This window comes from Anastrepha ludens, chromosome 5 (assembly GCF_028408465.1).
Source record: "Anastrepha ludens isolate Willacy chromosome 5, idAnaLude1.1, whole genome shotgun sequence".
Classification (NCBI taxonomy): Eukaryota; Metazoa; Arthropoda; class Insecta; order Diptera; family Tephritidae; genus Anastrepha; species Anastrepha ludens.
The window spans coordinates 58,119,014-58,146,474 of NC_071501.1; the positions used below are offsets into that span (position 1 = coordinate 58,119,014).

General features: G+C 35.7%; 1 protein-coding gene across 1 annotated transcript in view; it reads left to right on the forward strand.

Moving 5' to 3' along the window:
- LOC128863483 (uncharacterized) overlaps positions 1–26,993 on the forward strand; it is a 107,093-nt gene extending 80,100 nt beyond the window's left edge. Inside the window, exons 2-5 of the mRNA XM_054102669.1 lie at positions 934–1,069; positions 3,577–3,788; positions 22,451–22,752; positions 22,829–26,993. Of these exons, the coding sequence (XP_053958644.1) occupies positions 934–1,069; positions 3,577–3,788; positions 22,451–22,752; positions 22,829–22,988 (810 nt within the window). The 3' untranslated portion in view covers positions 22,989–26,993. The remainder of the gene's footprint in view (positions 1–933; positions 1,070–3,576; positions 3,789–22,450; positions 22,753–22,828) is intronic.
- Positions 26,994–27,461: the final 468 nt, after the last annotated feature.

The window sequence follows — 27,461 nt, forward strand, 5'->3', positions numbered from 1 at the left end:
TACGAAACAGTTATAGCGCCAGTTATTGTTTCTAAAAGAATTGAGTGCGATTCTACTTCTATATACTTTATTTTAACAGGTTTAACATTATAAACACAGTCTTATTAAAAAACAGTAAAAGCTTAGTTTATTAAAAATGTACTATATTGAACAGGGATATTTCAATAATAAGTGGGGAATAGCAGGTAACGGAAAAGGAGCGCGGAAAAGTGCTTGCTTATCATGAAAATGGATTGTCCGCACGCACAGTAGCTGAGAAAATAAATTTACATACAAATGCAGTGCTTTATTATATAAAATTAGGCTACAATTATGAAAAAAAGAAAATTTATAGCAGAAAACCAATACTTTCAGTTGGAAATGCCGTGTTTTCGTTTCATTTTCCGAAATGACCGTCGAAAATTCGGCGCTCACTCAAATCTCATAGTTAAATTTTAAAAGCAGACGTTAATCGCACTCCTAAGCCAATGCTGCACATGCGCCGTAAAGAAGCGAGCCTTAAATAAAAAAATATCAGTTTTGGGATGAAGAGCGGCAAAATGTAATACTTTCTGACGAGAAGAAGTTTTGCCTTGATGATCCCGACAATTATAGAAAATATTATCAGGACAAGCGAAAAGTTAAAAAGTCTCGGCGGTTCGCTAACAATTTGCGTTATTTCTACAAAAATGAATGCCGAAAAATACATAGAACTGTTAGATGAGATTATTCATTTCGGAGTTGTAGTAAGTGATCCCGAATGGATATTTCAACAGGATAACGCAGCAGTTCACAGCGCGAAAACAACTAAGGAATTTTTTAAGTCCCGTGGTATCTCATAGTTATAATGGTCCGCTTGTAGTCCACACAAATACATCTGATCCAACTGATATATGCAAATTTAATTATAAGATTTTTTAACAAAAACTTAGCCACCTTTTTAATATGTTTCAGGAAGACGCTGACAATATTAATTCCCAACACTATGTTCCTGGTACGTTGACTCAACAAAAACAGGAGGAACTGGGAACGCTCGCTGCTGTACAGGAATCTCGTCGCTCGCACGTTAATAAACACAAGCACGAAAAAGGTACGCACAGATATAAACTCTAATAAACTACATATGTACACATATAATAGCACACATAATAGCCTTCATTTGTCCCATATGTACATACGAGTATATAAAGGGTTTTTCAATTGGCGCGGGTCGATTTTGGCGCCCTGTGGCAGCCATTTTGTTTTGGTGACATCTGTCAAATCTTTTGTTTATTATTCAGTTGTTTATGCCAAATCATCATGACAAGTTACACGATTGAAGAGCACGTTCAAATGATAAAACTTTATTATCAAAATGAGTGTTCATTAACGCAAACGTTGCGCGCATTCGCCCATTTTTCGGTAGACGTGGTGGCCCTTCCAATTTCTTATGGCCCATATTGAACCATATGGACCTAGACGACATGTGGTTCCAGTAGGACGACGCTACGTGCCACACAGCAAACGCCATTTCAACATCTACCCGCCCTTATTGAAAAACCCCTTAGTAAGGTTTCAATGTAATCCCCTCGAAGTGAAATACACTTCACATCGTGAATATAACACTTGTATGCCACGCAGAAAATATTCTTTAGATTTCTCTCGAAAATTGTTTTTTATAGCCTCCTTCACATCACTGTCATCTGAACAACTTCATTACTATAATCCCTTCTTTAAATTTGGAAAAAGGTTACGGATCTAGGTCCAGACTGGGTGGTAAAATTTAAGGCACGCTGTTTTGCAGGAACACCACTGCGCGCGCTATTTTAACGACCACCTTGCTACCCAAGAAAACTGTAGACTTCATCTTTGAAGGCGACTTTTCTACTCTGAACTTCTTTAGTGGCTATTCTTTCCTTTTCTTTATGCACTACATCGACTCTTGCTTGGATTCCAAATCATACTAACGATTGCCGGTTTCACAACTCCCACAATGCTGTTGCAAATTTTGTCCGAATCACTCTAACGCAACTCGGAAAAATTTTGTTCTTTGCTAATCTTCTTCTGTACTCTGCTATGTATAAGTATTTCGTCCCTTGCTAGGGCTTGCCGAATTGAAAAGGCCTTTTAGTGGACTATGTTATAATGAGTACAGTACATTGAAGGGCATGACATGAACGTACATTATAAGGTTTGTTAAAAACATACGAGGTTTGTTATAAAATAAGGTAAATTTTTCGAGGACTACGTACATTCGACTTTCGATAATTATTATTTTTTATGTTGGTACACCCGATATGCTCACGGTTTTAGCAATATAGCATGTTTGGTTTGTTTGTGAGAGCTGTGGGGGAGCTGTGAGGCCCATTCATGAGATAGAGCCGAAAACCGTCACCAATGTGTTGGAAAACAGGGTGCGTTACTTTTTTAATTTTGAAAAAGTAAGCGTTATATGGACCACCCCTTAAGTGCTTTCGTAACTTTGTTATGAACAAATGCAAAATGAACTGAGCATTTATGCGGCAAGACGTGCAGGTAGATGTTGATATTGATATATCTACTCGTATCCCTTTTTAATGGTAATGGTAATACTCGTATGTCGCATTCAAGATCATTCGATATGCGAGTACTCGTATATCAATGTTTTGTAAATTTGTATATTTTCTAAAAAACTTTGGTAATGTAGTTATATATGAAGGTTAAATCATTTTTATTTATCGAGCATGTTCCTCGAGTGCTATTGGTTCCTGCGCTTCTTTGTTCGACATCATCCACCCTTTGGCGCAATATAAAAGTTATTTACTTCGAAGTTATATTTGATTGCCAACTGCGATTATTGTTGCAATACGCGTGAATTCGTTTCCAGCTCGTAAGAAATAATATGTTTTGGTCTCGCTCCCTGGCAAACGCATCCCTCTTGGCTCCGATGCCGCTCGTTTGCGATCTGGCAGCCATCGCATCACAGCAAGAATTATAGAATACACGGTGTACAGAATGCGGCAAGTGGTGCCTTCTGAAAACCGTTGTTTTATTCTTCACGATTTTGACACCGGATGACGTCATCTCTGCGGATAACCAAAAAAACTGAAGAGAAGTTACTTGTTTGAAAATATTTATTTAATGGCTTAGCAATATTGTGATTTTAAGATGTATAATTTTATGATTTTTCAATTGAACAAACTAATGCAAATGAAGTTATTTTTGAATAGAATACAGGATTGCGCTTTCCTAATTCGCTGTGATATCATCTCTTTATATCTTATAAAAAAACAAATTTAATTTAATGATTACAAATCTAAAAATCACAATCCACCCATAGCTCGCTTAATGGCTTAGATAGGTTTCGAAAATCGTGGGAAAAACTCAATTGTTTATACACAGACCCATTCAACTGTGGCAACTCATATCTACACGCTATTATGGTGAATATTAATGCTATTTTGATCAGGCCGATTTAAAGTTATTCCTAAGATTTAAAAACTAATAAATATTAGGTTTTTGAACCAGCGACTGACTCCAATGTTGTTTTTTTTGTGTCACTTCTCTTTTTTTCGATTGAGTATAAATAATGTTGTTTCTAAGTTGTATGACTTCTAATAGATTTTAATGTTTTTGCAGCTTTGGCCAGCGAGCACGTTAAGCAAATCTTAAACGAAGCAGCATGCCGTGTTCCGCAACGACACGTTGAACGCATACAGCGTGATCCCTCAAAAATGTACATGCCTCACTGTACAGTTCTGCACCGTTGTACCGACGAGACTGGTTGTTGCCGAAGTGAGCGTCAAACATGTGCACCAAAACGCACAAAAAATGTGGAATTGTATTTCTATGTAAGTATAAAAACAAAAAAAAAAAAATATTTTAAATATTTTCGTGCTGTCGCGGGCGCCGATTCGTCACCAGATTGGCGTACGGTGCCGCCAAAAGTCGTGACGCAGCACTGCATTCTTTATGCATATGTACATTTAATGCAGCCATGCAGACTGGAAGCCAAACCGCCATCAAGATAATGAGGTCACTTGCCAGGCGATTGATTAATTGCCAATGCGTTCCCAATCGCTTCATTGGTGGCGCTTTAGCACAGTACGAGTCAAACTGTTATTATTGTTAAGATAATGGTACTAAAAAGCGTATATGGGTGCGCTATTGTGAGATTGAATAAACTCGCCTTTTGTGTAAAAATCCAGTACTGTATTAAAGGTTTTAGTGTAGTTGGCTCCTAATCCAAGAAGTAACAAACTGCGAGTTGCTACAGTTTTTTATTTAAAAAAGTATTTTCGTGTATAACGCACACTTAAAAAATCGGATAGTATGCATAAATTCCAAAGAGAATTAAATTACACGGTTTAACCGACTTGCGCTGTTTGCTTGCGATGTGAAATTTACCTATTAGATGGTTTCTTAAGTATTGATATCATTCGCATTGATTGTAGTATTCCAAATAAACTTGGTCGTACTTTAGACTTTATATTGCATTTTGAAGAAAAATGTGTATCCCAACAAACTTCACTCATCCCTTACTTGAAAAGCAGTTTTCTTAATATATTATATTATATACATATATGTATATTAGGTCGGGTCGATTTAAAAATCGCTCATTGCTCTGTGAAAATCGTATTCTAGGGATCAAAATAAGAAACTTTGCCGAAGGAACCATACCTCTAAAACGAATTCTGATGTCCCCCAATTTAAAAATATCACTTTTTTTGGCCTTTACATAAAAAAATCAGCTAAATGGCTATGTTTTTTCTTTATTTTTTTATTTATATATAATATTTATTATTTAATTATAATAATATCTATTTTTTCTCTTAAGAAATTTATTTAGTCAGAACATATGTAAATGAAAAAATTAATTTAAGTGAGTTATAAAACAGAAACTAAAAAGTTCGACCCAAATTGGGGGACATCATAATTCGTTTTAGAGGTATCGTTCCTTCGGCAAAGTTTCTTATTTTGATCCCTAGAATATGATTTTCACAGAGCAATGGGCGATTTTTTTCCTCTCCACAAATCGACCCGGCCTAATACACATACATATTAGTGTAGTAATGTAGAAACTGCAAAGTTCCAATTTTTGTTTAATAAATTCCCAATCAATGTTTTTTCCGGTGTGGCATTACTGGCTAAAGTTATAAAAAACGCACATTATTACGGTGAGTTCACCGCAGAGTTTCACATCTTGTCATCTACGCTATGCAGCTGCTGCAATTTATCCATTGTTCTTTCGCTGACACGAACTAGGAGCAAAAATAATGAAGTTTTTGGGGAATGTTATCAGCAAATAATGCCTGTGCTTGTTGTGTGGAGTCTGCCGAAGTATCATTTTTTCATTGCTACTATTTTCGAGTATATTGGCGCTTGTACCCTTTGTTGGGTATTCAACTGAGCTTCTCATCCTATATGTGGAGGAGAAAATGGACGGACCTACAATTTTATGCCACCTCCGAATGGTAGATGGTTTTTTATAAGGACCTTTTTTCATGGTAAAAATTTACTCGCAGGTTTTTAATTGTCTGTCGAGGGGCGACCGATATTAGAAAGAATTTGTTTCTATCATTTGGTGTTTCATGAATGAAGTTTTGAACACGGACACTATCCTAGTGCTATGCGAAAATCTTCAATTATCCTTTCAGATTTCTTAACACAAAGGAACCAACGAATATCGGGCTTTAAAGCCGAACCAGATAAGTTGGTCCGTGACTACCATTCGGAAGCACGTAGGTTCGAATCACCGTGCGTTAAGCAGCAAATGATATATAAAGTTTTTTCTTATAGCGGTCGCCCCTCGGCAGGCAATGGCAAATCTCCGAGTTTATTTCTGCCATGAAAACGCTCCTCATAAAAACAATTTTGAGTCGGTTTAAAACTCTAAGTTCCTCTATTTCTGGAACAACTTCACGACGTACGCCACAAATAGGAGGAGGAACTCGTCCCAACACCTGACAGAAGTGTACGCGCCAATTGTTATAAAAACTAACAGAACGCTCTCAATGAAGGAAATATAATTTAAAGCAAATTTTGTCAGAAAATGTAGGGTTTGCTACCAGCGTGCATAATTTCTTGGCAGAGATTCACTAAGATAAGCTTCCAAACCATGCAAATCATATCGCTATTGTGTAAATCTCAAAGGCTGTTTTGAATTTTTTTCTGAAGAAATGGTAATTGATATTTCGGTTTTTTTTCCGAAGCCGTTCTTTACTTAACACAATGTGCAATAGTGTTTCCGTGAGAGTGGCGATAACTAAATTATACGACGGTTACATGCCCCTAATAGGTCATGCCATTTAAAAATTAACGGCAGTTAAATGAAACTAGCAGGCCAAGCTAATTTTAAGGAACGGCATATTGGAGACTTACAATTGACTGATTATATCGGAAGGCAAAACTCATCTCTATTCACCGGCAAGTGCAGTGTTTACATTTTTTTTTTCAAAAATATGAGTATGTAAGTCCTTTTAAAGTGTTGGTAATGACATACAATGAAGTAATACAACATATTATCACAGAAATTAATAGGCTTGCAAAACAGAAATTACGTATTAGCCAACAAGGTAGAAAAAAATTGCGAAGAAAATGTTTCAATTGCTACGCAAGAATAAACAAAGAGCTTAAGGCTAACTTCTAACTTCACAGCCATCCAATTTCGTCAGCAACCAACATTTGGCTTGATAAAATAATAAAGCACCAAAATTGTTTTGTGTTCTTTTCCACTAAATAAAACTTCTCAGAAGAAATTTGAATTTTGTGGCATAAATTTTATTTTCAGTAGCAGTAAAATGTTTGCAGACTTGCCAAACCCAATCAAAATCTTATAATAACCTAATCAGATGCTGTGCTCTCAAATTGCAATTACTTTTTTTTCTTAATGTCATTAATTTTTAAAAAACATAGGTTTACAGTCGAATATAAAAGTGTTTTCTTTTGAATTGAAAATTCAATAATGAATATAATAAAATACATACATACATACATACTCCGCAAAATTACATTAAAGGCATTGGCATTTAAAGTTTGTTTCATGTGCAACGGTACCTTTCATTTGCTCTCGAAATTTTGAGTTTTAATTTTTTTCATACTTTGCTGGAAATATGCAAGTACCGTTAGTTCTTCCTTCGTAGTTATTTAATTTTTTTGTTTTTTAGTTAGGTTTAATGCGAAATTCAATTAGAGGCAGTCAAATGAGTAAGTTGGGCACAAAATCACTTGAATTAACGAGTAACCTTTGAAGTTTTAATTTTATGTAGCTATTAAATATTTCAGTACGCTATAAATTCTAATAAAAAGTCATTATGGGGGGAAAAAATCGAAGTTCGAAGAAATCAGTTCCATTTCTACGCGGTGACTGGTATGACTAAAATCAATTTACGATTAAATTGAATCGCTCGGCCTCAGAAATCGATAATGTGGAAAAACTTATAAAATTAAGACAAAACAAACTTAGACTTAAACGTGAAACTAGAATTTCCAAAACAGCTCATGGCATAGACCGATGAGTGGGAAAGTACGAAAAATATTCAATCTCGATGATCCTGATTGTTTTAATTCCTACTGGTATGATTTGAAGGGAAAAATTCCAGAAGAGGTGTCGACCTTATCTTGGAGCATTTAAACGATATGGATAATGTTGAGGATATCGTTTTTTAAGCCCCCATTTGCAATCAAAGCTGAGTGTTTTACGTGAGCAAAATACGGATTGAAGATGAATATTACGAAAACCAAATCTATGGCCACCACCGTAGCCGAATGGGTTTGGTGCATGACTACAATTCGGAATTCGGGGTACGTTGGTTCGAATCTTCCTGAAACACCATAATAAAGAAAACGTTTTTTCTAATAGCGTTTTAATTATTAAATAATGGTCTCGAATCCCACTTTCGGAATTTCAAAATGCCGTTGCTTCGGTGCCAAACCAGATTTTGGAACTGGTATCTAGATAGATTTGGAGGTTGAACTCATTATTAATTTTTATTACACACATTTGTCATGAGTTTTCCGAATAATTTTTTGTTTGTTTAAGAAGTAGTGCCTTTGATTGAATTTCGCATTGAAGCGAGGTTCTTTTTCCAAAAGTTAGTATTACAATTTTGTATTGCGTTTAAATGAAAAACGTTTTATTTGTCAGACTATTTGTAGTAACAATGTAAACAAAGTATGAGTTTTTGAGTTTTTATTCAAAAGGAAATAAGGAAAATAAGGTGAATGAATATAATAATACTGAGCGATTTACCATTTCCTTTGTAACAAATCCGTCGGTCTATCCATGTTCAAGAAAACGTATCAATAACTACGCCCCCGTATAACGGTATTTAAAAAAATTAAAAAAAAAAACATAATATCTATTTGTTAAAAACTAAGAAAATACATTCTAATTTGATATCAATGATGAACCCAGAAAAATTAATACGATGCTAGCAAATTTTTGGAAAATATGTAGTACCGCGATTGCGTAAATGCGTGCATCTCAATAACGACTTAATAAAACTTGCCCAAACTTGGTACATCTATTGATTCCAGCCTCATTTAAATCCGTCATAAATATAAATCCACGTCCTCTTTTTATATTTTAAGAATAAATTTCCGTCTGTCTGTCTTGAGCTATAAACAATAAAATAATAGAGTTATGTATATGAGTCTATGAGTTTGTTTGATTCCAAAAATAAACAGCCAGCGGAATTATATTTAACCAAAATATGCGCGGGTATATTAAGTTCGCTCCAATTTAGCTGGCCCTTACTATTTTTTTTTTTGCAAGTTATAAAGCATTACCAAAATAGGCTTATATTCGATTAAGAAATGACTATCCATCCGTGTGAACGAAAGCTTGAGTAAAAATTTAAACACATCCCAAAGAATCTTGGCGGACTTATTAATTTACTTCTACTTGTAGATTGGTAGATATTGAAATCGCTCGGTAGTTACAATGGCCGCACTTAGCTGTCCTATAACGATAGTTCTGAAATACGCAAAATAAAAACTTATTTACTATGCTTTATGAAAGGAATGGTATACATATTTATTTATAAATTTTGGAAATAAGAGAACCAAGTAAACCACCTCGTCAGACTCTACTTCTGCAGAGGAATTGGTTTTAACTACTAATTACCGAGTGGGCTCGTGCGTTTCTACCATTCGTAGGTTTTTTGTGTAGACGAAATTTCGAGGAACAGAACTTCTATACATTTAAACTCTCTTTCAGATGAGATACACCTATGTATGCATATTTGGTTTCTACAAAAAATTAATCATCCAATTTTATTTTTGAATAACTTTTTTATTAAATAAAAAATGATTTTGTGTGATAGAAATCTTTATTTTGACCTTAACGCGCTCAATTCCTTGCCTGTTTGTATACTGAAGTTGTCTACTTTACGAGAGTCCAACATGATTGACGTACGACGCCGTTTGAAAAAAATATAAATCTTTCGATAGGGTAATTATGGTGATTAATACTCATATGAGTATAAAAATCAAAGAAAATTAGGAGATCGCATAAATCATTGAAAAACTAACCACTAATAAAACTGAGTTGTATATTATAAAAGTTATTACACATACTCGTACGGTGTGTGAAGTGCCAAAAATTGTAAGCCTCAGTAAACAGAGCATAATTATCCATTATTGTAGTTGTATCGGGTGTTTTGTTAGTTTCATGAGAATATAGATGTCTGCATAAGAACTATCGATGTAGATAACTATGGTTTGACAGCTGAGAATGGCAAAGTATGTTGCCATTTCTGTGCCGTAAGGTTTGGCAAGCCATTATGAACCGTTGAACGCCAGAACAACGATTCGAAATTGTGGAAATTTGCTCTAAAAAAAAAGAAAAAATAATAATAAATCCGTTTGTGAAGTTCACAGAGCACTGGCGGTGAATGGCGAGCGTTATCGAGCCATGATAACTGAATTTTTGTTTTTAAAAGTTAATCAGCTAAACATCGGCGACATTTCGTTCAAACAAGATGGCGCAACTTTCCATACAGCGCATTTAATAATCTATTTATTGGAAACATTCAAGACACCTTTACGCCATACGGCCAGATTATGGGGAAAAAGTGGTCAAAAATTGGACTGATCGAATGGGCCATGTAACTGGTGGACACAGCCGACATATGCAGAGTATCGTATTCAAAAATAAATGCCACGAAATTATATACCGAATTATAATAAAAGCAATTCATTCCGGAAATATGTCTGTTTTATGACATCATTTTAACTTTTCAAACTCTTAAAAAACACCCGTTATAAAATCTCAGTGAACAAAGGCTCAAAGTTCAGTATGAATTAAAACTTAATTGGCTTGCAAGGTGTCGTTAAATAAATGCTTAGAGAGCTTTAAACTACAACCATTTTTTGAGCTGTGTGAAAATTCATAATTTCACTTTTGCGGTGCTTGGGAACATCCTAAGTAAGTTTTTTCCGTTCACAGTTCATGGTATACAACATTCGACATTCTTGTGAATACCCCAAATGCAATAAATTGGCCTTTAATACACGATTTGTACATCTCATGTATGAGAAATGCATACTTAATTCTTAGCACACAAGTCCATACATATGTATGTATGTACGTGTGTAATTCAGTGCAGTTCATAAATTTGCGTTGGTAATATAGTTATCATCACTTGTACGGTAATTTCCGTTGTCGACGTCATTTTTGTTCCGCTTATCAGTCAAATCTTTCGTAATAGGAACAGAAAAATGATACCGCCTTAGCTCTACTGCCCACCTCGTTCACTCGTATGTTCATGCTCGTATGCATGTGAAATCATAATCTGGTCATTACCAGCCAAACAGGCTGGGCGACGCACTATGGGGCAGACACCCCTCAAAAGTGGCGAAAATTGACCAAAATTAAGTACTGAAATTGGTTAAATGGAAGGTTAATTTAACATAAGTTGAAGAAGGCTTTGAGAGGCATGGCAATATGGGAAAATATAGTAAAAAATCATCAATTGTTGATGTTACATCAAAAATGAACCAATAGATTGAAATATTTTTTCTTTGTAATATAGTTAAACTTTAAATGTTTAGTTCCGTTCTTCTTCTTCTTCTTCTTAATTGGCGCGATAACCGCTTACGCGATTTTGGCCGAGTTTAAGAAAGCGCACCAGTCGTTTCTTTCTCGTGCTAACCGGCGCCAATTAGACACAACAAAGGGAAACCAAGTCCTTCTCTACATGATCTTTCCAACGCAAAGGAGGCCTTCCTCTTCCTCTGCTACCACCAGCTGGTACTAATAGGTATATTTATAAGTTCGTGCGGTTTTACAACAGATGGCGTAACTTGATTATTATTCCATCGATCCACATTTCCAAACATTCATTGGAGAGCTACTGTCGTAAGGCACAAACGTCAGTATAAGTTTTTTATTTGAAGCGTAAACAACAATATTTTTACCACACTTGAAAATGTCGAATTTCGTGCCAAATAATGTGTTTTTGCGGGGAATTCTTCTTCATTATTTTAATATGAAGAAAAAAGCAGCCGAAAGTCATCGTATCTTGGTGGAAGTTTATGGTGAGCATGCTCTATCTGATCGAACGTGCCAGAAGTGGTTTGCACGCTTTAAAAGTGGTGATTTTGGCTTGGAAGACGAAGAACGCGAGGGTGCGCCGCCAAAGTTCATGGATACCGAATTGGAGGAATTGCTCGATCAAGATCCGGCTCAAACGCAAGAAGAGGTTGCAAAAACTTTGGGAGTTGATCAATCAACCATTTCCAAACGTTTAAAAGCCATGGGAATGATCCGAAAGGTAGGCCATTGGGTGCCGTATGAATTGAAGCCAAGAGACGTTGAACGCCGTTTTATGGCATGCGAACAACTGCTTCAACGGCACAAAAGAAAGGGTTTTTTGCATCGAATTGTGACTGGCGATGAAAAGTGGGTCCATTACGACAATCCAAAACGTCGGGCAACGTATGGATACCCTGGCCATGCTTCAACATCGACGTCGGCGCAGAATATTCATGGCCTGAAGGTTATGCTGTGTATCTGGTGGGACCAGCTGGGTGTTGTGTATTATGAGCTACTGAAACCGAATGAAACGATTACGGGGGATGTCTACCGACGACAATTGATGCGTTTGAGCCGAGCACTGCGAGAAAAACGGCCGCAATACGCCGATAGACACGACAAAGTTATTTTGCAACATGACAATGCTCGGCCACATGTTGCACAAGTGGTCAAAACATACTTAGAAACGCTCAAATGGGATGTCCTACCCCACCCGCCGTATAGTCCAGACCTTGCGCCATCCGATTACTATCTCTTCCGATCGATGCAACATGGCCTGGCTGACCAGCACTTCCGTAATTACGATGAAGTCAAAAAATGGATCGATTCGTGGATTGCGGCAAAACCGACCGAATTTTTCACAAAGGGAATCCGTGAATTGCCAGAAAGATGGGAAAAAGTAGTAGTAAGCGATGGACAATATTTTGAATATTAAATTTGTAACCATTTTACGTCAATAAAGTTTCAAATTTCGAAAAAAAACCGCACGAACTTATTCATAGTCCTATTATATCGAATACTTTCAGAGCCGGAGCGTTTGTATCCATTCGGACGACATGACTCAGCCAATGTAGCCGCTGGATCTTTATTCGCTGCGCTATGTCTATGACGTCGTAAAGCTCATACAGCTCATCGTTCCATCGCCTGCGATATTCGCCGTTGTCAACGTGCAAAGGTCCAAAATTCTTCAATAGAATCTTTCTCTCAAACACTTCAAGCGTCGCTTCATCGGATGTTGTCATCGCCCACGCTTCTGCGCCATACGCTAGGACGGGCGTGATAAGAGTCTTGTAGAGTATTAGTTTTGTTCGTCGATAGATTCTACGTTGGATTTCAAGGCTGACATTATTATAGACGGTTAATGCTGGTTCTTAAATATACGAAGTGCGCCGACTGTTTGTTTGAAGACAGCACCAGACCCATTCGCTTTGCCTCTTTATCCAGTTTGGAGAAGGCAGAACTAACAGCGCGGTTGTTAAGGCCGATGATGTCAACATAATTATGTTCTGCGGTTCGTACGATCCTCTGCAACATCAGGTTAAAGAAGTCACACGACAGCGAGTCCCCCTGTCTGAAACCTCGTTTGGTATCAAACGGCTCGGAGAGGTCCTTCCCAATTCTGATGGTGCTGCTGGTATTGAGCAACGTCATCTTGCATAGGCGTACTTGTTTTGCGGGGATACCAAATTAGACATCGCGGCATACAAGTAACTCCTTTTCGTACAGTCGAATGTTGCTTTGAAATCGACTAAAAGATGGTGTGTGTCGATTCTCTTTTCGTGGGTATTTTCCAAGATTTGGCGTATTGTGAATATTTGGTTGATGGTTGACTTTCTCGGTCTAAAGCGAAACTGATAAGGTCCAATCAGTTGGTTGACGGTGAGCATCAGCCTTTCACACAATTCGCTCGCTAGAACCTTATAGGCGATATTTAGAAGACTAATCCCGCGGTAATTGGCTCAAATTGCAGGATCACCCTTCTTATGGATTGGGCAGAGCACACTTAAATTTCAATCGGCAGGCACGCTTTCATCCAACCATATTTTGCATAGGAGCTGATGCATGCACCTTACCAGCTCTTCGCCGCCATGTTTGAATAGCTCAGCCGGCAGTCCGTCGGCGCCCGCTGCTTTGTTGTTCTCTAGCCGTGATATTGCTATTCTCACCTCGTCATGGTCGGGTAACGGAACTACAATTCCGTCGTCATCGATTGGGGTATCGGGATCTTCACTTTCTCGGTGACATGCGCAGCTATCACTATCACATTACTTCCGTTCTGCATCAATAAAATTAGATAATGTTTTATAGGTATTACCAAAATTTTTGGAGCAGAACTGACACTTTTTACAAAAAATGCTGTTAATGTGTGTGTATTAAGAGTTTTTGTAACATTACTATGTAATCTCAATGCGATTATCCGATAATACCCACGAAACTTCCATTTTGAGTATCTCCATTTCCCAGTCAAATTATATTTTGCAGTGACAACAAATTAAGCTCAAGGACAAACTCTTAAGGTGTCCGGTTTGGGCCTCCGATCTCAATGTATTTCACATGAATAATTATTTGTGACTCTATCCGATGTGATAAAAAAGAAACTTTATATGTTTTGGCTCTTGATAAAAAAGATGGAAATATTGCGTACACTGAAATTTTATTAAAAAATTTAATAAAAAGTAACTTTACACCTACATATGTGTGTATGTATGGTATAACCACTTATTGGAGTTCATTCTGCATTCTGTTCATTCGGTTAAAAATTATTTTTTTTGTTATATTTAATGTTTTATTTATAACTCTAAATTTATGGTAAACCTGTGTGAAATAGAGGCACATTAGGTACAAGTTTCAAGTAAATTTATATAATGTTTCACTGGTGTCATATACTCATACTTTGGAAATCTAGTTCCGTTGTTTTTTTAACAATTATGATATTATTTGATTTACAAAGATAATATTAAGCCTTATGTCCACTCTTGTTTTTCAAGAGTTGGCAAATATTTAAAATCCAACAGATTTCAATCTTGAACTAGTTCCTATGATGACATGAAGTTATGTGAAACTTATAATTCTTAAAAAATAAATATAATATATAACCATTAACCCCTATTAACCACGATATGGAAATGAATGAGTTCGGAATGACTTTTTGGTAATGTTGTGCTTATACGCTTTAAGGAATTTACATCACTTTTTCCAAATTTTTAGATTCACATTAAAAATTTTGTCTTTGTCGCGTCTACTAGTAGACTCGGTCAACTTTGTCTTGTAAGGCCTTGAGTTCACCTACAAAAAAAGTAATTTACAGTGTCCACATCGGGGAGGTTGGAACCCCTTTTTCGATTTACTTTTATTTTTTGTTTAAACTAAATTCTGATTCGCAATCAGTGATCCCAAAATCTCCCTATATGAAGCTTCATTAAAATCGACCAAAACTTTATATTTTCACCCCTTTTGAGGAATTCCTGGCCCATAGTGCGACGGTTGGTCCAGACAATTTTCTCATCTAGTCGCACTGATCGGCAGTAGCGTGGTCTGCTTGGGAGTGAATGTTTCTCTTTAGCCGATAATGTGAATGGGTAAATTAATTAAATAGCTTAGTAGCATGACGAAGATCTGCAGACAGTGCCAATGGGCATAAATCAAATGTGTGTGTATGTATGTATGATAGTTTGCTTTGAGTTTGGAGGTGAAGATGGTGGCGTTTTTGCTCTCTGTGGTAATATTTGTTGCCATGGGGGCTATGGTGTCTTTGGCTATGGCACCAACTGTTCGGAGAAATGGTATGATTAGTTGCTATGGTCGACGAACTGGCGACGAAGCATGCTTAAGGATGCCGGGCAAAATGTGAATGAGTGATTTCGAAGTAGTAAGGTTGCGCGTGGGTGGCTCAAGCTAATTTATTTATGTAGAAGAAAGTAAATAAGCTGTTTGGTTGCCACTTGTTTGCATGACTTTAGCAAAGCTCAGAGGACCAGTTCGTTACCATAGGTGGCCAGCTGCGAAGGTTGTTTGTAAAACGACACATACAGTATTTGTACGTAGGTATAGATATTTTGGCCGGTTCGAGATGATTGTTTGTTTCTCGTTAACGGATAATGTTCATTCCAATTTATTATGCAATTTCTTATTTTACTTATACTTACACATACTTGCATGTGTACATACAAAGTATTTATATTATACTTTCAAACGCTAGTTTGGGTTTTCTTTAGCTTGTTCAGCAATGCTTGTCATTTTTCGGCTAAAACAGTTTGTGGGCCTTCCAATTTAATTGCATTCGATTTATGACCGGATCAATATGAAGCCCCTCCGCCCCACTATGTTCAGAGGCGAGGTGAAAATTTGGATAGCTAACTAACCAAATTAACAGTAACTAGGCAGTGTGCCTATGTGAGTTCAAATTATGCTTTTGAAATCAAGCTCATATCGCGTGTAAAAGCTAAAGAGTTACGCAATTTTTGTGGAAAAAAACGCATATGTATCCTACCTAGAGAATTGGATCTGAGCAGAAGCTCACGTTTTATGCATTAAAAAAACGACTTCATCTAATAGGGCTTTAGAAAATTTGAATAATGCGATATTTTTCCTCGTTCTGTCAATCAACTGGTTTCCAAATCTCAGTTCGGTATTATTTTCAATTACCTTTGAAGCACCATTGTAATGTAACCATTTCCTCGAAGTCATTCCATTGTGATTCCAAATATTATTTATAAAGTTTCAGGTTATTTGTATGCCTGAAGCATGGAAATGTGAAAACTAATTGGAAAGAAAAGCAAGTTTCTTAGCCTTTTAGGGATGCCATTCTTACCGATTAATGCCGTTTCTAAGATGTTATTTATTTATTTATATTTAATTGGCGCTTACACGCTTTTTGGGTGTTTGGCCGAGCTCCTCCTCCTATTTGTGGCGTGCGTCTTGATGTTGTTTCACAAATGGAGGGATCTACAGTTTTAAGCCGGTTTCGATTGGCAGGTATTTTTATGAGGAACTTTTTCATGGCAGAAATACACTCGGAGGTTTGCCATTGCCTGTGGAGGGGCGACCGCTATTAGAAAAAACTTTTTCTTCATTTTGATTGTTTCACGGAGATTCGAACCTATTCCTGCCTACTCCGAGTTTCTTTATTTAGTTATTTAGTCTATGAAAAATATATTTTTACAGACTGTGAGCAAGTAAAAATGTAGTAATGATTCTGAGGGAAAAATTGGGATTAATAGAGTTTTAGACTCATTTCAAATAATTATGAGCTCTGGAGAGAATTTCGAGCAGTATGAAATGTACAAGAAACCAGGAAAATTCTTTGCGGAATATTAAAATTAAAAGGTTATAAAAGGTAAGTAATCAACGGTTTCCTGAATAATGTCAAACCCTAAGGCCAAGGAAAATATTTACCTTCTCTTTTCTAAGATTTAGGATTAAGTAGAATTTAGGATGAATAAGAAGTGATAAAGCATTTTTGGGAGAACAAAGGCCAGAGAAACATAAAGAGCGCTAAGCGAATTTAAGGAAAGCCTTATGAATGTGGTCAATACTAATTAGCTATTTTAAGTTGATGGAACGGACGCCACATAAATGCAGCATACTCCAAATGGGAGCGCACGAAAGAAGTTAAAGCAATTTTAACTTATAAGGATTTGAAGTGCAACGCCCATTTATGCTGTACTTTTAATACCTACTTTTTCAGAATAAGTCAATAAAACTTTAAACGGGCTTTATTGCAAAAAAAAAAAACAATTTATATATAAGTACCACCATTGCCCAACGTAGCTTACAAGGAACTTGCTCTACCACCGGATGGGCGTGGCGACTTGAAATCTGGCCAGATACCCTTTCAATGAATGCAACAAATGCGGAGTCGAAAGGGTTAATTAAAGCTATTAATTTCAGCTGGGAGCATTATTGTGTAATTTTTTAATTCAACTTTGGTATTATTTCTCAGAAGCGAAAGTATTACATATTAAGCTTTTTTAATGGAGAATTGCGCCAAGATATTTTATACGGCTTATTATTAACTATGGGAACATTAGCAGAACAAATGCCAAACAAAACTGTATTAAAGATGATAAAACAAGTAAAAGCATTGAAGTCGAGCAGCAAAGCAAATCTGCCCAGCTCAAGTCTAACAATCACAACGTGCGCAATTGAATGAAATATTATTACTACTATTTACAGTAATAGGCGAGAATGAAAAAAATTAAATGTATATGAATATATATAAAGGGTCTTTCAAAAGTGACACCTAATTTTCAGTAGTGAATAATTCCTGAACGGTACTTTTTTATATCATCCTTGACATTTGTCAATTAGATAGATATACAATTTGACACGATGGAACAACGCATTAAAATTAGAGACACTTATTATGAAAATGGTCGATCTTTAAGAAAAACATATCTTAAAACTCCTGATTTTTTCGGTGGAAATAATCGTCTAAATGAGTCGAAAATTCAAAGGTCGGTGAAAGATTTCATGAGTCGACTATATAACATTTAAATTATGCAATTTTTCATACATAATTATTAAGAGCCGTATTTCCAGTTAAATTAGAAAAACCTGAAAGAATCTAAATATATACATGTTTTATTTTAAAACAACATCTAGGTGCGTCTTTTGAGTGACACTTTATAAATGTGCATGAGGCAAGCCAGAGCGAGGAATAGGGGCAAGACACCTATCAATATCAATATAATATAATTTAACCCTTCACCTAAAAAAATTAGGTCCAAAATTCTATCGAGTTCATTTCCAATGTTTTTAATTTGCCATAAGTTAAGACTAATGTATAAATAATGTATATATATGTATATATAGGGTTGTTCAATAGGTGCGCTTCAACTTTTTTCCGATAGGGAGGGCGAACGACGCAATATTTTTTATTTTTCGCTTGCCATTTGTAAATTTCATTAGTATACATTTCATCATGGATCGCTACACACTTGAGCAACGATTGCAAATCGTGCAAATTTTTTATGAAAATAATCGTTCTGTTGCTGCTACTTTAAGAGCATTACGGTCCATTTAAAAAGCCGTCCTGTTTTGGGGTTATGTGAAGTCATTGGTCTACAATAACAAGCCGGCGACGATTTGTGAGCTCAGAGCCAATATTGAACGCGAAATTGCTGGAATTTCGGCCGATTTATGCAAAAGAGTGGTCGAAAATTGGGTTCAACGATTGGACTTCGTAAAACGTGCACGCGGTGGTCATGCAAAAGAAATCGAATTTCATACTTAAATGTATATGTTCAAACTCGATAATAAAAAAAAAATTAGTTAAAAAAGTCAAACCGTTTGTGTTTTATTCAAAAAAGTTCAAAAGTTGAAGCGCTCTTACTGAAAACCCCTATATAATTGGCGCTTACAACCTTGTTGGGTATTCGACCGAGCTCCTCCTCCTATATGTGGTGTGCGTCTTGATATTCCACAAATGGAGGGACCTATAGTTTTAAGCCGATTCCGAACGGCAGATATTTTTATGAGGAACTTTTTCATGGCAGAAATTCACTCGGAGGTTTGCCATTGCCTGCCGGGGAGCGACCGCTATTAGAAAAAACTTTTTCTTCGTTTTGGTGTTTCACCAAGATTCGAATATACGTTCTCTCCGTATTCCGAATGATAGTCATGCACCCATCCATTCGGCTACGGCGACCGAAATTATCGACATTACTATGATTAAAATCACCCAATACATAAATATCATTGTGACCTAGGGTATTGTGGGTAAATGGTGTAATGGTGTCAGCATAAGCTCTCATGAGGCAAAAAGAAAATGTGAGCCTAATATAGACTGACCAGCAACACAAACACACAGATGACCGAGTGTATTTCTGCCATTAAAATGCTCTTCATAAAAAAACTATCTGCTATTCGGAAGCGGCCAAACACCCAATTATACACATATTCTTTGTCCTGCCATAAGTTCTGTTACAAGTTAAGTTCGTTATAGATATGAAATTATAATACTTTTTTTAATGAAATTAGTTTTACTTAACCATGTAAATATTAAATATTAATTTTCATTTGAAATGGTCATCATTTGCTTTTACACAAGCCTTCAAACGATTAGGTCAGTCAGCTGTATTTGTATTAATATTGTAGTTCGCACAGTTTCCTTGGATATTGATGTCACTGCTCGAAATAAAGATTGTTTGAGACTCTCCAAATTTGTGTGAGGCCTTCGACAGGCCATGTTCTCCAATTTTGACCACAAACTGTAATGCAATAGATTCAGATCTGGACTTCCCGGCGGCCAATATTCTGCGAATATGTACCCAGGAATATTGTTTTTAGCCACTGTTGGGTGGTTCTTGCCTTATGGGCTGGATCGGAATCCTGCTGGAAGATTCAACGCTCTCCATTGAAGAAAGTACAGCTCAACTGCTTCACCACGCCTTCTAAGACATCCTCCTGGCACACTTTGCTACACTATCTGGTCTTAACCCCTTTTTCGCCAAAATGGAGATATGTAATGCCTTTACAAGACACTCCGCACCAAACCATTACGGAGGCTGTATGGTAGCCACACTGAACCCTTGAAACAACATTTTTTGCGACTGTAGAAGTTTTAGCACAGATTTTGTCGTTCTGCTTATTCAAAATTTCTCTTTTGTGAAAATCACATTTTCATGGCCGTTGAGTCTAATTTTCTTCAAGCGCGTTTTCAAATGATGACCAGTTGAGACGGGGATTTCTGAGAAATCTTTCTCGAACGGCTTTTATGACTGCACTAGCTCGAACCATGCGAGGACGACCATTTCTTTTTCTGCCTGCCACTTCAGACATTTGGGAAAATGATTGATTGTGCGCTAATTAAACATTCTTGAAATTTAAGTTTTTTCAGCAATTCGTAAATCTCACTTGCGCTTTTACCACATTTACGGGTATGTATTGCGATCACTGCAATTCGATTTTCCCCACTCCATTGTTAACAAGCGAAATTCGCCAAGAAACTGAAAATAATTTATGAGTGGACAATCCATAGGAGCAAAAGCAAAAACAATGGAACTTTTTTCTGCGAATTGTGTTTTTTCGCCGTATGTGTTTTAAAATTTGTCACAGAATTTGTTTCAAGACTAAGTAGGTATAACATATTGTTATTATTATTATTATCCCACACAACTCTCGCGCTGCAAACCCATTTTCACAGCACGTACCGGCAGTTTCGGACTGCAAATCGTGTCGGCACTATTGTTTTTTTTTGTATTATGTTTTGTATTATTTTATTGATATTTATCTCAGTGTTTTCTCAACAATGTTCCATGTTTTGAAAGTTACTGCTTCTTTTACCTGTATCTTGTGGGTTGGTTCGATGTTGAGGTCTTTTAAACTTGTAATAAATGTTTTGTGGAGTAATCCAGTTGCTGAAATCACAAATGTGATTGTTTTTACAGTATTTTGTTTCCTTTTAGTTTTATTTCTTGAGTTCATTATATGTTTCAAATTTTTCTAGATGTTTTCTGTGTGTGTTTTTTATCATGTGGTGTGCTGATTTCTAAAGGGTGATTTTTTAGCTATTAGTTTTTTAAACAGTTCGTTTAAACAGTTGACGCACGTTTCGTGTTTTGTTTCACTGTCAAACATCTTCAGTTTGGTCTATAATTTAATCATGAATCGTCTTACAAACGAACAACGCTTCCAAATCATTGAATTTTATTATAAAAATGCGTGTTCTGTTAAGAAAGTTTATCGCGCGCTTCTTCCATTTTATGCTCAGCTTCATCGACCCACTGAAGCGACTATTCGAGCTATTGTGACTAAATTTAGAACCAAATTTACATTATTGGACATCAAAGCACCAATACGCTTACGTAGAGTGCGAACTGAAGAAAATATCGCAGCTGTATCGGCCAGTGTTAATGATGACCATCAATTATCGATTCGCGCCGTTCGCAGCAATTGGGTCTATGTTACTCAACAACGTGGAAAATTTTGCGAAAGGATTTAGGTGTGAAGCCTTTCAAAATACAGCTGGTGCAAGAATTGAAGCCGAATGACCTACCGCAACGCAGAGTTTTTGGTGAATGGGCTCTTGGAAAGTTGGCCGAAGATCCACTTTTTTATCGAAAAGTTGTATCCAGAAAGGTTACAGTTTGGTGCGGCTTATGGGCTGGATGTATCATTGGACCGTACTTTTTCAAAGATGCTGCGAATCGTAACGTAACTGAGAAGGGTGAGCGCTACCGTGAAATGATATCCAACTTTTTTTTGCCCAAAATGCAAGAGCTTGGCTTGCATGACATGTGGTTTCAGCAAGACGGTGCCACATACCACACAGCACTCGTAACAATGGATTTGTTGAGAGGCAAGTTCGGTGAACATTTTATTTCACCTTCGGGATCTGTCAATTAGCCACCCAGATCGTGCGATATAACGCCTTTAGAGATAGATAGAGTATGTCAAAATTGGACTAAGCGGATGGACCATTTGAAGCGCAGTCGCGCAAACATTAAATTATATGGACTGTACTATCGATTTAAATAAAAATTTCATGCATTTTTTTTTAATTTTACGTGTGTTTTTTTGAAAAACTTTACTATAGCTCTTATAAAATCACACTTTATAAAGTATTATTAAAGTAATATTTGGTCTATTGTAATATCTGGTAGTGTCCCATTTGAACGGGTATATTTGTAATATGGATCATTCTTTTCTTTTAAATGTTTTAAATGTTGTTGTAATATACCATTGGCTGATATTATAAAGGGAATTGTTCGAACTCTTTTTCGTTTCCATATGCGTTTTTTTTTCTTGGTTTCTATTATTATTATTCTTATTATTATTATTATGAAAACATTTTCAATATATTTATAATTTTGTGAGTTTATGCATTTTTCGACAGAAAAACTTGTATGAAACGCTAAAATCACTTCACTGAACTTCACCGCCATTTGGATCGAAAAACAGTTTTGACATGATTACTTTTTACAGACCGAATGTATAGAGTTGCTAATAATATCTTAATATCTTTACCTGCAGGTTCGTAGTATCAACGAAAAACGCGGCACGGTCGAACGTCTGACATTTATTAACCACACAGAATGTCATTGTGTAGAAAGGTCCAGGCAACAAGTAGATGAGTATCATAATCTGCCATTGTACGGCATATCGTATGGTGGACAGTCTCTCCGACGAGCTACCATTCTCAACTGCAATTGCCCCAAATTGTACGAGAAAATATTGCAAGAGGATGGTTTTTGCCGGTGTGATTGCTCTTCCGGCAACACTGGATGTGACTGGCTCAAGAGAGGCATGGAGCATTTTTCGATGATTGATCGCAAGTGAGTTGATTAATTTCTTAATTTATTTTGCTCTTACTTTACCTCTAAATCCATAACCTAAACCGGTATTTTACAGATGCATATCCGAAGGTCGTTGTAAGCCACCTACTTGCGAGCATGGTCCCTATATCAAAAAGTATGGACGATGCCCAAGACGGGAGGAACAGTTGTCGGCCGCTGTGACCGGCCCAGTAATGTTGGCGACGAATGCGTTGCCGGGCAATGGTTACCATTGAAACGAATTATTGATACACATTCATTTGGTGCAACTAAAATTAAGTATTAATAACTTTTAATAACAGTAATTTATTCGATAAAAGTACAGCGAAAATTGAAATCGAGCGCATAGACTTAAATTAAATAATCAAAATTAATTTTATACATTAACGTTTAAATGTGATTTTAAATTTTAAAGTTAATATCATCTAAGCCAAGTACCTTTTCTACTATCATTCAATTTCATATACTACATATATACACATACGTTTGTATGTGTACTTTTTAACCAAAGTGTTACACAATGGTGCATTTAACGCGTTCTTAACTCTTATCGAATATATAATAAATTACTCTCCAAATGTAATTTACATTACTTGATTGAAAATAACACAAACATATGATTTGAGAAGACTTTTCACAGTGAAACTAATTAATGTAGTCAAATTTAATACTTGTATACAAGTATATTACATACATATTTCTTAAGGATAAAATATTTTATTAATCAAAATCGTGTTACGAGTACATAGAATTTATCTAAAATTTACTGTTAATCTTTATGAATCTTATATGATAGTATTAATCTAAATAGACGCATACATTTAAAATATTATAGTATCCCTGCAGTAAAATAGTGGGTCAGTCTCTTCAAACGCGGAACCCGTGAATATCTCCAAACTAGTGCTAAACTTCTGTAGAGGGAAGTAGTTAACATAGCAGCGAGACGACACAATTTTCGTGTTCTTCTCTTAGAATGTTGTTCTATCACCAGGCAAAAGTGAAACACATTCTACCATATAAAAAAGTGAGAGCGAGCGTTATCTAGCTGTCAAAAAATATAGTTGCGGAAAACTTTAACTGCTATAAAAAATGGTAGTAAACCGTTCAGTTGTATTATTTTCAATATATAATTTGCTCTTTACTCATACGAAATGTGCAATATTCTCGTACTGCGTATGGCAAGAATGTAATTTCGTAATGTTGCCGAACATAATGTTGTTACTTTCCACCATTACTACTACAATTATTTTTAGTTTTAAACATTAAAGTTTACTGATATTTCTGTACTTTTAATCGGATTAGAAGCGGCGGTGCATTGCATACGCGCATGTAGCCATTGACGTTATGTACAGGTAGTACCCCAGCTCTTCATTAGCATCCTGATTCTGGTTTGTTACCAACGGCATAAGTATGTATAGGGTTTTTCAGTAAGAGCGCTTCAACTTTTGAACTTTTTTGGATAAAACACAAACGGTTTGACTTTTTTAACTAATTTTTTTTTTATTATCGAGTTTGAACATATACATTTAAGTATGAAATTCGATTTCTTTTGCATGACCACCGCGTGCACGTTTTACAAAGTCCAATCGTTGAACCCAATTTTCGACCACTCTTTTGCATAAATCGGCTGAGATTCCAGCAATTTCGCGTTCAATATTGGCTCTGAGCTCACAAATCGTCGCCGGCTTGTTAATGTAGACCAATGACTTCACATAATCCCAAAACGGGACGGCTTGTTAAATGGACCGTAAAATGGCCGTAATGCTCTTAAAGTAGCAGCAACAGAACGATTACTTTCATAAAAAATTTGCACGATTTGCAATCGTTGCTCAAGTGTGTAGCGTTCCATGATGAAATGTATCCTAATGAAGTTTACAAATGACAAGCGAAAAATAAAAAATATTGCGTCGTTCGCCCTCCCTATCGGAAAAAAGTTGAAGCGCACCTATTGAATAACCCTATATATTCATCGTACTATTTTTAAAATTGATGCTGCTATTCATGAAGGCAGCATTACGTAGTTTTTCGAATTCAATAAATACAAATTGTTATTTCGCACTTAAAGTCAATTAGACATTTAAGTAATACTAGTACATTGCGATTTATTAAATTTAAGTAATAAATTTCGAATCGAAAGAGTAATATTGAATCTATGTCGAGTGCTTGCTAAGTTAAATTTTTCCCATAGAATTCTATGTAGTGAAGTTCCCAATACGCAGCAAGTTATTATGATTCTGAGCGAGTTTTAACTGGTTGTAGATTAACAAGATTTCCTTTACTGCAGGGATATTTTATACAATTATGTGCATTTGTTAAGTGAAAGTAGGGTAAAGTGAGGAACTAAGGAAAAACAATTCCATTGATATTTTGACTGCGTTAATTTTTAATAACTAATGTTAAACCTATTTAGCCTTTTATTAACGTTAGTCGAATTATAAGTAGTTGAACGTAGGGCACATAAAAAATGTGTTTTTGTATATTTTTATACCATTTATGTTAATAATTTACACCCCATTTGTAAGTAGTCAGAGAAAATACACGTATGTATGTGTGTATGTATGAAGCAATATATAATTTAAGTTACGTGCACTTTTATGTTACAAAAATGTACATACATATCTATTTTAGCACAAACATACAAGTAGATTATTTTATTTGTTTTGTCTAGTCAATTTTCTTATTGATTTCGTATTCACCTAATATATATATACATATAACCATCATTATTATAAGACTTTAAACAGCAAAATATGTAATATGAACATTTGCTTAAACACATACACATATAAATTAACACACACATATGTACACTGTTGGAAAATATAATAGAAACGGTCTACCTAAATTTTTCGAATCGAATTTATTCGCAAATTATTTTTGCTAAGATTTCTTGCATTATGTGATCAATGGTTAACGGTTTTTTGTATTACATTTCATTTTCTATTTTGCCTCGTTCTTATTTCGGACACACTTGAGTAAGCAAGTCGGATTTGCGCCTGGAAAAAAGAATTGAAACGGTAATTGGTTGGCGATAGCAACAAATTTTAAGCGGTATAAATTTCGCTCAGTTGCACTTAAAGAAAAAAATAATTGACTAAATTTTAAGAATAGGTAAATTAGTATTGAGGAGGATTCTAAGGATTCTACGGAGGAAGAAGCCGGATTAAAGAACAATTTAAGAAAACAAAGAAAAACGATGATCAAATAGCAGATACAGCCTTTGATCGCAGATATACGAAAAAACCGAAAGCTCGGTGGCGGATCAATAATGGTGTGGAGATGATAGATAAAATGTGTGCGGATGGACTACGTGAGAATATTGGATATGGTTACACTTCTCTATGCAAGAAAAGAAATACACCTATGATCCTAAGATGGGTGTTTATGTGCGATGACGATGACAAGCATTTCTCAAAATTAGCAAAGGAGTGGTTTAAAAGAGAAAAAGTGAATGTTTTCCAATGGCCGCCGAATTATAATGGCTTCATGAGTTAAACCCGATAAACATCTTTGGGCAGAACTGAAACGATAATCAGGGCTTTCAAATCCACAAATAGGGAAGAAATGTGGAACCAACTTCAAAAGTTTTGGCACTCTATTTCGCGGGATAAATGAGCAAATTTAGTAAATTCAATGCAGCGAAGGTGTGAAGAAGTCATAAAACATTCGGGAGGTGCTACGAAATGCAAAATTAATTCTCCATTTTCTTCGAAACACTGATTTTTAATGGCAAAACTCTTTGGTTCCATTTTTTCCAGGATTCGTTTCTTAAACTCGAAAAAATTTCATTATGTTGTAAATTATTTGTAAAAGTGTCTTTTTATATCTTAATTTGCCTTAATTGTTCGAACTTGTAAGCCACAAAACATCCGGAGTATTCCAAAATAAAAAAATTGTCAAACACTGCATGAAAATATTGATTTCTGTTATATTTTTCAACCATTTATATGCAGATATATACATATATACGCATGTATATGAACAATATTAATTAAATCCACTGCCCTAAACTCAGTTTTTTTATTAAGTTCAGTGCACCAGAGAAATTGTTTCTATGTATGTAATTACACATATATTAAAAAAATTAAGCAATATGAAAATTCCAGAACTAAGTTGTTTATAGAAGATGGCAAGTTTAAAATGTCAAAAGCTTTTAATAAATAAAAAGAAAAAATTATTTCGAACTATACACAGAAGTAAATTTAAAATGAGGTACATTTATTTAGATCGTACGAATTGTAAACTGTTGAGACTTGAAGCTCAATTCAAATACCAATACCAGCGCGCACCCGTGGACAACGATTATGCGTAACAGCATAAAGGAATCGAGATCGATTTGGACATACAATATTATATTTACACCCAAATGCTCTGAATGTTGAGAGTAGTTGATCTAGCCATCGTTATCCGTTCGTCCGTCCGTTTGTGTGTATAACAAAAAAAATTCATTCCAACAATATTACTGTAACTTCATTTTGCGGTACCTTCATTTCAACTCTTAATCTAATCGGTATTACAATATTATTGTGGCAATTCGAAAAAAATTGATAATGATAAGATTCGAAAGTCTGTAGCAAACTTCATCAAAAAGTGAAGTGAAAGCTTGAATCGTCACGCAAATATTTTGCACAATACCTGCTACTGTAGCTAGTGCCTAAATTCCCTTCAGTATTCTTGCCAGAGTAATGAACTTTCCTCGCTTGTGTTCT